The following is a 13209-nucleotide window of genomic DNA, read 5'->3' on the forward strand; positions in this document are numbered from 1 at the left end:
GCCGGGGACGTCCCGCCGCCACCCCACCACCACCACCCACTCCACCCCCCCCACGCACACGGAGTCTCAATTGCTGGCAGGCTGCACCCGCCACTCCAGGTCTGGTCACGTTCAGACCCGTGTCTGTATTCGAACCCAAAATTGGAGCTGAATTGATGAGACTAATTTCGAGAGGGGGAGGAAGGAGGGAGGGAGGGAGGCGGGCGAGCGAGCTCTCAGGCTCAATTGCTCCTGAAGAAATAAAGAATTAATGTCACCTTTTTCTCCGCTGTGGACACACTTTTGAATATTTTTCTTTCCGTTTCACTCGGATCTTCTCTGGATTTTTTTTTTCCTCTTTCCCCGGGCGGACTCTTAAATAAAAGTGAGACAGTCACAAGCGTGGTCTGCAGAGCGTGGACAAGGTAACCTGTTTTGGAGATTGGGGAGAGGGAATCAGGCCGAGAACGCCCGGACCACTGAAGGCTGCCCTAACTAGAGAGCGCGGCGGCCCAGCAGGGGAACTGGGAGGTCTCTGGGTGAGCCTGGCCGGACAAGTGGGTCGAGGAGAGGCTGGTCTCCCGGCTGGATGGGGATGACAGCCTGGAGCGCTGGCCCCCTTGTCTCATTCCGGGAGAAGTCTGGGTCTATGTGGCGCTGTTGCGTGCTGCGCTCCGGGGACCTGCTGACCAGCGTGGAGGGAACATCCGCCGTAGTGTCAGTTTCTTGGGGGCCATGGTAGAATTGCAAGAAGGACTCTGGCTTGGTTGCCGAGGCTTGGGCCGTCGGGTCCCGTTAAACGCGAAGGGATTAACCCAAGAAGACGGGGTAGATTGACTTAGGGTGCCGCGGGTCCCAGTCCTTCGCGGACGCCGGGAGCCGAGAGTCGAGGCGCGCCGCCAGAAGGGTGCCCCTTTCCTAACAATGCACCCGGAATCGAGTTGCGCCCCTGCCGGCTCAGGTCAGCCTGAAATCGCCCCGAATCCGCGTGGATAAGTGGGTGAGCTTCTGCGGGAGTCCTTCTCATGTCAGCATCAGAGGGCCCGAATGGGAAAATTCTCATTGGATGCACTTTCCAATGGTTGGTTTGCCTCGGTCTGCGTCCGAATCTTCTCAGGAGTAAGCGCCAGGTTCTGCCTGCCCTAGTAATCTCTCCCGCGGTCCTCCCATTCCCAAAAAGTTTGACTCCGGCTGGAAAAAGCATTAATGAACCTATCTGTGGGAAGAAACGGAAAGTGAATGAGTCAGGAGGGCCACCTTCGGCCAACGGCCCCAGGAAAAGGAAAGAAGCCAAAGGCGTATGGTTTTGGATTTGGGGGGAAGGTGATGGGGGCTGGTTGCAGACTGCGGGGAATCAGGGCGCGGACGCTGGGCGTGGACCCCGTCATTGTTCCCAGCTAGCTCTTATCTCCCAGGAGCAAGTATCCTGTGTGCGTAGTGCATGAATGTATCTGGGCATCTCCGCGTATATTTATACAGTGTGTGATGCGAAAAGCAGGACTAGGCGAAGAGAGGAAGAGGGGGTGTGGGGGAGGGAAGACAAGGGAGAGCAGAGGGGAGAGAAGAGAGAGGAGAGCGCGAGGCGAGAGAGAGAGAGAGAGAGAGAGAGAGAGAGAGAGAGAGAGAGAGATAGGACTTCCTCCCCGTTCGCAAAGTGAAGTCACTTCCCAAAATTAGCTGAAAAAAAGTTTCATCCGGTTAACTGTCTCTTTTTCGCTCCGCTACAACAACAAACGTGCACAGGGGAGCGAGGCAGGGCGCTCACAGGGGGCACTCAGGGAGGGCCCAGGGCGCCAGGGAGGCCGCGCCGGGCTAATCTGAAGGGGCTGCGAGGTCAGGCTGTAACCGGGTCAATGTGTGGAATATTGGGGGGCTCGGCTGCAGACTTGGCCAAATGGACGGGACTATTAAGGTAAGTGGCGGGGCAGTGGGTGCCGGGCTGCGGGGCCCAGCAGCGCGGTGGGGCGGCAGGCAGGCTGGGCGCAGGGCTCCGGGGTCCCGGAAGACGTGGCCTCTCTCCCTTCCTTCCGCGCCCCCGTTTCGCGCGGTCTCCTCCACTGCTCGGATTGTCAGTCCCACTTTCGGGGAGGCCGGCCAGGCTCCCCACGGAGGGCGATCTCCCCACATTCCCTCTGCTAAAGGGAGTCCGGCCCCCTCCTGCCACTCTGCCAGCGGGTCTGCAGGAGCGGGCGGCGGCTTAAAAGCTGGAGACCCCGGGCGCGGATCAGAGTCAGGGGCGGGAGACCTTCGGGTCTACCATTTCCACCCGGCAACTAGGGCGCCCTGGCTGCGGCGCAGGGCTCTGGCGGCCAGCTTCCTCTCGCCAGAGGCCGAAAGCGGCGGGGGCAGGGGCAGTGGCAACAGCCGTCTCACTCGGGTCCCTGCCTGATGGGCCCCGGAGCGACTAAGTGGATTAGTAGCAGGCGGATGTGGGTGCAAAGGAGTGTGTCCGAGGGTCTGCCTGAGCGGGCTCTTCCTGATGGAAACCCCTGTTTACATGTCAGCGGAGATTGGTTTCCTTTCCCTCTCGCTACTTGTTGCCCAGTTCTCAGCACTCGGCTAGCCGGCTCTCCGGGACTAACGGTCCGGCCTCGCCGCTTCTCGGGCAAGGAATCTCCATCTCCAACCTCGGTCCGCTCAGCTCCTCTGTACCCAGTGCCTTAATCCTTCGCGCCCCGGCATGCGTCAGCTTCAGGGGACGGGTTCCGGGAGCTGTCTTCTCAGCGAGAGTCCCTCGCCCTTCAGAGACATCCCCCGGCGGTGGTGGCGGGTTCAGAGCCCGCGGTCCTGGCGCCTGCCTTGTCAATCCCAACCTCATCAGCGCCGCCACGCCTGGGTCTAGGTTGCAAAGTGCAGCCTGAGAAACTAGTGAGGGTCTTAAGGAGAGTTCACTGCTTGCTCCCTCTGAAAGGGGGAAGTGGACCAGGAACGGAGAGGAGGGACACCCCCTAACGCGACTGGCCTTAGAAAACCTAGGGGAATGAATGGGACCAGAAGTTAGCTTCCAGGCTGCCATGTAATACCAAGCAGGCGTTTGTCTGGAAAAACTATTAGGCTGGTGAGGTAAGGAGTGGCAGAGCCCGCCATTCCCCAGGACCCTAAGGAAACAACTCTGCTCAGGGCTGAGTGAGAGGAGGCTAAGGTGTTGGACTTAGAGAATTCAAGAGATTTTTATCATCTGGGTGGGGTCGTCGCGGTTTAATTTTCTAGGTTTTTTTTTTTTTTTTCTGAAAGTTTGAAAATGCTGACTTAGGTGAAAGACACCAACCAACTGAAGGAACTTGAAAATCTGTAGATGAGAAAACTGATTGTAATGGGTTAAAGGGAGCCTTTAAGAGTCTCTGGGTTCCTCAAACTAAAAGTGAGTGGGTGAGAGAGGTTACAGTAGAGACCTGGGAGTAGGGTCACTGGGTCAATTGTACACCTATTTCTCTGTTTCCTTTTGGTGCATGCATGCAAGTGTCCGAATCCCTGAATTCTGTAATGAGATGTTTCATTCTAGACAACCCCCCTAAATTGAAACACTTAACCACTTACCTCAGCAATGCCCCTCTGATAGAGAAGAGTGGTAAGATGGCTCCAGGGTCTTGATGTGGACACCCTAAGGAGAAGTGAAGAAATATCTTCACAGTGCTCAGAACTCTAAGCAAAGGCCCTGAGCAAGGGGAGGAAGCTGTGGTCTGTGTACCCAGGATGTGCTAACCTCTTTAGATACACACTTAGGGATTGGCATGGCAGTTAGTGAGAACAGCCCTAGACAAGGAACCTGGCATTTCATGCCAAAGATGAGAGGGAAGGTCTCTTTTAGGGTACATGGTGGGAGACCCTGAGCCACTCCAAACCCTTTCCATGACCAACCACCCTTATCTCTCAGCCAGGTTACCTGGCTACAGAGTAACCCATAGAGCAGTGGCTTGTCCAGCTGTCTTCAGTCCCCAAGGTTTGGAAGGATTGAGTCCTTAGTGAATAGTTTGATATTTTGGTTATGTGTAAGCCATAGGTTCCTGTTCACATGTGACCTTTGAATCTTGGGGTTCCAAGGATCCCACTCCCATGATGGTTTAGTACTGAGCTTGGAGAAGAGTGAACTGGGAGAGAAGCCAACCAATTCTGCTCTTATGTGAGAATGCACAATCTGTTAAACCTCTTTGAGCTTCATAATCTTTGTAAAAACAAAACAGTGGGACTGCAGTACCTCTGCAATAGGATCTTTCCAAGTTTTTCTATGCCTAGAATATTTTGCTCATTTACTAATACTTATCTGTATGTACACTAAGTCCTGTGCTAAACTAGCAGGTCTAAAGACACTACAGAGCAGATCTAATTTGTAGACACTAACCCAGCATGTGGGTTTGCAGTTTGAGTGGCTTGAAAAAATCAGTTTTGAGTGATTCTGGGATGTGACTTTATGCACCTGCATATTTCTTCCTCAAACATAAGGCATGTGTATATTTAAAAATGCCTGTGGGTCTCAGCACTCTGGAAGTATTTGATCTAGGATGCCAGGACAGTCTGGATTTCTTCACACACACACACACACACACACACACACACACACACAAACCCTTATTTTGTGCATAATTTGCACAACTCCATGGGATTATAAATTCCCAACCACACTGCACTTGTTGCAAATCCTTTTGTATTATGTTCACTTGTCTTTCAAGAATATCTCCTGGGAAGGCTTTGAGTATCATATTGGGAACACTAAATTTTGTTACTCTTCTTTTGCCACAAAGTAACCTGTCATACTAAACAACACCCTACCCCACCCCTGTTCCCCACAGTGATATGATCAGTGTTGAAAAGCACGTGGTACTGCTTGCTGCTTGAAGAAATGACCTGGTTTTTAAAACTGCCTCTTAGTTCTAGGCAGGCTTCAGTTGAATCCAATTAATTTCATCCATGGAAACTTAAATGCATATGATACCATCAAAGATGTGGATATAATCAGAAAAGAGGTAGACATGGTGAATGAAATTGTGAAGCAGGAAAGGAAGAGTAGACTTGGAGTTTAAAAACCTGAGTTCCTTCTCAGTTCTACTGCTTAGTTTCTAGGTGCCTTATAACAAGGAACTTAGCTCTTTGGGTCTCAGTTTTCTTATCTATAAAATGGGGCCAAAGTGCCTCCTCACACAAGTCACAGTAAGGATGAAATAAAATCTGCTACCTTAGCTGGATACACATTAGTTCAGCTTCTCCTTTGGATTATGGTTTGTGTGGATCTATTGGTCAGAATATTAGATCACAGATCTGGATTAACCAAAATAATGTTTCATTAATTCAATAGATACTTTTGATGTGACTCTTAGGTTCCAAGGCTCTGTTTTATGTATTGTGGATCAAAACTGTCTGGGAGTTTACACCTGAGTGGAGGTGATGGGTACACACAGAAATAGATTTATGTCTGGACGTTATATATTTTCTGGAGAGCCATAAAGCAGGTTAGGGGCATAGAAAATGATGGAATGGTACCAGCTAGGATGGTCAAAGAGATTGCCTCTAACAGTCCCAGCTGAGCAGAGGTATTATCTGTTCTCATCTTCTATCTCAGAAAGTCATAGCACCACACAATCAGTAAATGATGGGAAAGTAAACTGGGCCAGAAAGGCCGGGTCACCAATGGGCTGTGTGTACCAGAGAAGAGTCTGCCTCAGATATGCTTGGGAGGGAAATATAAGGAGAAATTCTGGGGAAGAAGCAGACAAGTGAGGAATACATAGGCACAGACTTGTTCCTGTCCTCAAGGAGGGGGTGCTGCCTTCCACCTCACCCCCACCTTTTAACCTTCATGTCATCTAGATTGGAGAGCACTCCAGGCAAGATTTGGCCAGTTTCTCTATTCCTATGACCCATCCCCCAAGATAATTACCAAATGGTGAATTCTGGTTTTTTTTGTGTGTGAATAACTTCCACTAAAAAGTTTCCTTCTACTCTCATTACTATTCTAATTCAAGTTCACGGGCTTGCAACTTTAGAACTTTAGGGCATATTTAGCCAGACAGTCTCATTTTATGGGTGGGAAAGCTGAGGCCTGGAGTGTTAAATGAAATGTCCAGAATTAGAGAGTTAACCTATTACAGAGAAAGGGTGAGATTTCAGGCCTTCTGACCCATTGGGCAGTGTCCTTTCCACAATACCATGATGATATCATTTGATTTTGTTACATTATTGTGAATTTTATAATTCTGGAGCCAGGATATGTGTGTGAGAGAGAGAGAGAGAGAGAAAGAGAAGACTTTAAACGAGAAATCATGAAGAATCTGGCATTTGAACTAAAGATGCTTCTGTTAATGAAAAATGCATTAGTATAATCTCAAATTATCTCCATACTTCAAAAAAAATTCCAAAGTTTCAGATAAGATTTATAGAACTGTTTTCCAAAATAAATTCTTTTTTTTATTATTATTTTGGGCAAAGCAAACAAAGTCTTTATTACCAGGGAACAACCAAAAATATAATATTTTATTTAAATAATCAATAGACCCCTTTACCCAACATGGACAGGTAGACTGAATCTTTTTTAAAAAAAAGTTTTAATAATTGAATATTTGAATTTTAAATAAAATATATTTAATTGTACTAGGATGTATCTTATGGATCCATTTTCAAGACTGTGTAGTAAAAATACCTTGGATAACAATCACATTAGATAAAATATAGGATTTCAATGTCTCCCTTTGTTTGGGATTAATAGTTTCTTATTATTTGTTTTAAAAGTAGGCTAATTTAAACCATCTTTTAAAAAATTATGGTTTTAAAAGGTGACTGATTTAAGCCTTTTTTCTTTTTAGAAACAGAATAATCTAATGCCCTCCCCACAAGTTTGAAAAATGTTAATATTATTGAGCTACCAGATGGGATTTCTAGTGAATGGGGTATATATTCTACCTCGAATTTCATAACATATCTCCAGATTAAAAACTCACTAAATCTGAAACTTGATGTATAGGTTTTTAGATTAGAATGGAAAACGTACTATTTTCTTAGTTGAATAATACAGGTACAGAACAATGTTTGTTTTGGATAACATGAATTGCCATAGGACAACATCTATTTGGAAAAGTAAATATTTACACAAATTTGATAATAATTCTTATTCTTATTTTAATTCTTTTGGAAGATTGCACTTAAAACAATCTTTCTAAATCTATCTTTTTTCTTATTGTTTTGTAACAAATTGAGTAGACTAAAGTACATTGGCCATTATGTGCGTACACACACACACACACACACACACACACATCTCATAAAGCCTTGAACTAGCCCTAATCTCAAAGCTGTGCAGGTGTCTCTTCCTCTGCAGAAGACTACACCCTGTTTCATTTTCTATTGTTTTAATGATTTCATATCTATAGTGTTTATCCCATTTATGTATTGATTCATCAAAAGGATGGATTACCAAGTGATATCACTCTTTTGCATATTATAATTCTGCTACTGACCTGATGAACTCACCAGTATCCTGTTGAGGTATTTTGCCAGAGGCATTCACTGATTCCCATACTGTCACCTATAGGGCCAATATCTGTGAAGTTTGGTGGAATGAGTCTATCTATGAAATAACCCTTTTCGGTGCAAAATGAGCTGGTCTTAGAGGTATCTGTAACCCCAGCTTCATGGGCAACATAAACTGACAAACCATATTAATGTAATTGCATGATTGTTATTCAGAAACTAAATTAGGTGACTACATTCTATGAGGGGAGGATACTAGCAGCCAACAGGCTGCTGCCTGGGAGACCTAGCCAGTGGGTAAACTGTGCATGTGTGCCCACAGGGTGCAGTGGTGCTATGATAGTCCTGAGGAAGAAAAAAGCAATTACAGCTGAAGAGACAGGGAAAGACCTAATGATAGCAGTTCTTCATGTAGTTTCTTACTGTGTGCAGAGCACTTTCATGGGCACTCATGCATCTCATCCCTGCAACAGCCCTGAGGGAGGTCATATAACCACATCTCCCTTTTATATGGAAGAAATGAAAGTTCAGAGAGTGTGAGGCAACTTGCCCAAGATTATTGCTAAGAGATGAAAGAGCTGGGTTTCAAGCCCCATGCTTCTGATTGCAGAATACCTGCTTTTTCTCCACACACCAGCCACACTCCTCTTGGCTTAGGTGGATCTGGATCTGGGGCTTTGAGGTATGCATACACAGAAAGATATGGTCAAGGGCTTTCTAAGAAGAGTGGAATATTTAGGGTGGGATTCAAGGAGAAAGTGAGATTGGAAAGACTAGATAAAACTAGATTATAGAGGACCTTAAAAACCATAACTAATGATTTGGGTCTTATAAAATATATAAAAAGAATGAATGAAAACATTTTGAATAGAGGCATAATCTACATAGCTGTAGATCCTTAGTACCTGAATCTTTCCTACTCTTGTCCTCCCCCTTAGGAAATAGAGATGGGCGTGGATCCATTACTTATGGAATCCATATGAGAAGTGACTAGCCATCAGGATTAGAAAACCAGTGATAGGTTCAGACAACCAGAAATGTCATCAGTGCTCTTTAGAGACACCTGTTTATTAAATATGACATGCAGGGAGGGAGGAGAAATCCTATTTCACCAGCTCTAATAAAACTGTGGTTACCATTTTTGCCCCTTCAAATGTGTCTTCTTTCCCAGGGATCTGGGGATCTTATTCAGCTGGGGTTTTGTTGTTGTTGTTTGTTGTTTTGGCTCTTAGGGATCTAACTCAGGGCTCACACAATCTAGGCAAGCATCCCACTGCTGAACTACACCTTCAGCCCTTGAGCTCTTTTCAATCAGGCACTTGGTCCTAGGTTACAACTTTAGATACTTTTGAGAATGAATCAGCAGATAGTAGAGATGAAAAGGAAGGTTGTTTCCCTGAAACTAAAATCAATATGGAAATTTAGACAGGTCTGACATTCTCTCATGGGTTGTTTGAGTCCATTGCCTCAGTTAGAAATACTGACTCTTTGCCCGGAGTGGTGGTGCATGTCTGTAATCCTGGTGATTTGGGAGGCAAGAGAATTGCAAGTTTGAGGCCAGCCTCTGCAACTTATTTCTAAAAAAATATTTTTTTGAAAAATACATAAGGAATAAAAAAGGAAATAAAAAAAGATGGACATTTCATCCAAGCAAAACTTAAGAGACTTATCACTATCATTCCAAACTGGTTCAGGATTGAGGGTGTAGATACATTTTCAGATAATTCAGGCCAACTTTATAGCAGTTTCAAAATTTCTCATACCTATAAAAATGAAACAAAACACTGAAATATTTAAGATAGTTCTCATCTCCTGGGAACAATGTATCTGCCATTAAGTATATGAACAAAATCCCAGGGTATGAAATTTTTCAAACCACCTCAAGGAGAATGCAGACTTGAATACTGAAATTCTTTCCCAAGAGCAGGCCCATTTACCCAACCAGTGCTATGTGTCCAAGGTAATGAAAGCCTTTATGTCATATCTCAGTGCACACTTGCAAGAGGCCAGAATTACAGTTGCCAGGGGAGCTTTAACCTTCAATTTCTAGACATGTGTGGGTTTCACATGTCTACTGAAATCTAACATTCCAGTAGCAGAGTCGTTGGTTCTGAATACGTGAGTGTTCATTGATTTTATGTGGGAAGGAGTCTGAAAGTGAATGATTTTTAAAAACTCATGTGGCAAAAATGTGAAAACAAACAGGTTAATATTGTAAAATTATTCAGCTTGTGAGTTGTCTTCAAGTTATAAGCTGTAATAATCTGTATAAAAGCACATATTTAGATTTAGTCTGCAAAGTCATTTTGTCTTTTGACATTTATCACTTTAATTTATAGTCATCCATTTATTCATACATCAAAAAACTGAATCACACTGCCAAATGTAGTGTTAATTAAAATGTTTCCTGTATCCATGTACATTTTAATTAACACACAAGTGAGCAAGAACAAGGTGTCTCTTCTAGAAGGTAGAACTGCTTTTAAGCTCTGACTATTGGTGATTCCAAATGAAGCACTGCCAATTGGGGCAGTTTTATTTGTAGATTATAAGGACATTTAGACACATTTCCCCAAAAGTTGCAGCCACTTGACAGGTTGCTCCTTTGTCATTGATGCTATTGGTCCATTGTATGAACTTTTGCAGAAAGGTAGGACTTTCTGGCTTCTCCCATTCAGCTTAAGTTCCTCTATTTATATATTAACATGGAGAAAAATACCCAAAGTAAAATGGAAAGGTAGGGACTAGAAATGTAGCTCGGTGGTAGAATACTTGCCTGGAGCCCTGTGTTTGATCCCTAACACTGCAAAAACAGACAAAGAGAAAAGATAAATGAGAAACTGTGAAAGACTATTTCTCATACTTAATGTCTTAAACAAAGAAACTACTTACAAATCAGTAAGAGAAAGATCACTTGATAGAAAATAGGTTAAAATGCTTATAGCAATGCTAGAAAAAGAAATACAAATGAAAAGAATCTCAGGTCCATGCATAAAGATATTCAAATAATAAAATGCATACACTTGCGACCTAAGAGGAGAGCAGAGATTAAAACAACTAGATAGTGCCTCATGTCAGAAAGCATGAGAGAACATGTCACTGTCTTTCCCTCTTGGTAGGAATATAACTTGGTATAATCTTCCAGAGGGCAACATCTATTTGAGAAGGTAAATAATTATGCAAACTTGATAATAATGTCAATTCTAAAAATTTATTTTAAAGATATGTTCATTCAGATACCAAAGATATATATACAAGATATTTATTATAGCATCGTTTGTAATGGCAAAAATTAAAATAATTAAGCATCTATCATTGGGGGACTGGATAATGAATGAGGGAAAATTCATACAAGAAAATACCTTGCTAATATTAAACAGAATAAATCAATTGCCATATACACTGATTTATAAAGTTCTCCAAGTATATTATTATGTGGAAAAAAAAGGCAAATTCTAAAATATATGGTCCCACTTATGCAAAAAAAAAATTTAAACACACATGTAAGATTATGTGCTGACAATTTTTAGAAGGATATATAAGAAACGATTAAAAGTAGTGAGTTACCTCTGGGCATGAAAAAGTAGAATTTGCACATTTTAAGTTTGTGGAGTATTTTATGTTCTTAATCATTGTCACATATTAGTTTTGTAATTAAAAATACAAAGATGTAAAAAATAAAGGGTGACTACTCGAAATAGACTGTAAAAAAAAGTCATTCTATCCCAAATGTGTTGATCATAGTGACTTTTGGATCCTATTGTATGATTAAAACAGGGAAAAATAGTCTAGCCAATTCATAGCCCCAGCTTTACCTAGGACTAGATATGGGGTCTTAGGCAAATCACTTTACTTTTTCACTACTCATGTAAATAATTCATTCTGTTAAACTTTTTCTTGTGTATAAAATGAAGGCATAATTTCAAAATTTCCTTTTGGCTCTCATGTCCATATGACTGAACATGCACACACATTTTCTTCTTGCATCTCATTTTGGGATATGGATGCATGAACCTCTCAGATGTTCTATCTGGTCCTACATGACTCTTTTCCTTCAATCTCAGGGCTAAGTTTCACTTGGTGGAGTGACCTCCAAGACCAGTTGAAGGCTAGGGCTCTTAGGAGATGCTTTGTGAATTTCTGGGAGCTGGTTGTCTTCATTGCCAAGTGACACTGGAGCTGTGCCAATCCCTCCATGTTAATGCAAACTAAGAATAGGGCCAGAATCTGCTCTGGGGTCTTAGACATTTTTCCAAAATGGGTCTTATTTAAAACCTAAACACATTTGGCCCCAAGCGCCTTTCCCCTGGACTTTTAAAAAATCCTGTTTAATTGAAGGGAAATTGAATTTGTCTGGTTTTGATTCATTTACACTTAACTCTTAAAAAAAAAAAAACAATATTTTGAGGACTTATTTGATGTCCAAGAAGAATGTTGAACCTCTTAATGAATTTTCTGGATGACTTTTTTTTTTCTTCTTAAAACAGGAAGTGGTACTGTGCTATGGGCAAACACAGTCAACCCCAAAAGGCATCAGTTCAGTTTGAAACTGTATCACCCATCATGTGCATTGGCCCCAGTGGCCCCAGCTAAGGCCTTTTTTTCCATACTACTTCCCTTAGAACAAGAGACACACCTTTCATCTAACGGAGAATAAAAATGAGGGAAAGTAATCACAGTCATAAGAAGAAAAAGAGCAAGTTCTTTATTTGGCTTTAGTGCTAATATTCTAACCTCTAGGACATACCCACACTTAACCCTTGTAACAACCGTATGATGTACTTCATTTTGGAGACATTTAGTAACTTACCCAAGGATATACATAAGCAAAAAAGTGGGAAAGCAGTAATTTGAACTGAATTCTGTTTGCCTCCAAAGTCCATACAGCTTAGCCACTGTGCTACGTCACCAGATTGACACATATACCTCCATGTAGCTTAGATTCCAATCCTGCCCCATCTGTTGAGGAACACCTTAGTTTTGTTGTTTGGTTTGTCTTTTGGTCTAGTGACCCCCACCCACAGTCTGCACTGATCAGAGTCATTACATTTCTCAGTACTCCAGTATCTGTTACTCAAGAAGTCCAGGTAAGAGACCTTAACTGGCTTTGTTCATCTGGCAAGAGACTGTGACACTAACAGGTTTTGTTTTGCCATAATGAGCTAAAGATGTGATTAGAAATTAGTTTTGTAACTCAAAAGAGAATATCATAGTCTTTGACTTGACCCTACTCCCTCATTTACCTCCCTGCCTTTTCTTTCTTTTCTCTCTTCCATTAACTCTTGCTCTTTTTTTCATTCTCTTTTACTCATCTATTCATAAAAAGTACACAGGATTTTTTAAAAATAACAGATTTAGGAGGTTATAAGAAACACAAAGAAGGGAATGTTCTGCAAGGTTAAAAGGAAATCATCGAGCAAGGCTGACTTCGGGCTCCAGTTTCTCCTGAATAGCATTTCTTGTTATTTCAAGGCTGATTGACTTATAACTGCATCCAAAGCCACCTCACATCAGTTCCTTTTATCAGCCCAAGTGAGACTTCCTGCGGACTGGCCCAGCTTCCTGATGTATTTCCTTTTTCCTTTGGCAGAACAAAGAAAACTATAGCTCCAAGGATCCTTGGGAGCAAACATAATTTAGCCCTAAAGAACCTATTATTTCAAATTTTTCATTCTCGATGTGTAGGCCGAATGCCTGCCTTGGCATTTTTCACAGCGACCTGTGCAGCATCGTAATGAAGCCCATGCACAATTATTAGAGGTCAATGAGCCA

The 13209-nt window shown here is 42.9% G+C and overlaps 1 protein-coding gene across 5 annotated transcripts in view; it reads left to right on the forward strand.

Annotated features, from left to right (window-relative positions):
* Positions 1-13209, forward strand: part of Fli1 (Fli-1 proto-oncogene, ETS transcription factor) — a 128734-nt gene that overhangs the window by 7049 nt on the left and 108476 nt on the right. Inside the window, exon 1 of one of the 5 annotated variants that reach the window (XM_048796121.1) lies at positions 380-404. The exons of 2 other annotated variants lie outside the window; for them this stretch is intronic. Coding sequence is in view for 1 of the 3 variants with exons in the window: in XM_015499036.2 (XP_015354522.1) it covers positions 1874-1891 (18 nt within the window). In the remaining 2 variants the exon portion in view is untranslated. Of the gene's footprint in view, positions 1-379; positions 405-956; positions 980-1598; positions 1892-13209 lie in introns of those variants that run through there. 2 more of the 5 variants (XM_048796119.1, XM_015499036.2) reach the window with 2 other exon arrangements.

Source organism: Marmota marmota, unplaced genomic scaffold (genome assembly GCF_001458135.2).
Source record: "Marmota marmota marmota unplaced genomic scaffold, marMar, whole genome shotgun sequence".
Taxonomy (NCBI): Eukaryota; Metazoa; Chordata; class Mammalia; order Rodentia; family Sciuridae; genus Marmota; species Marmota marmota.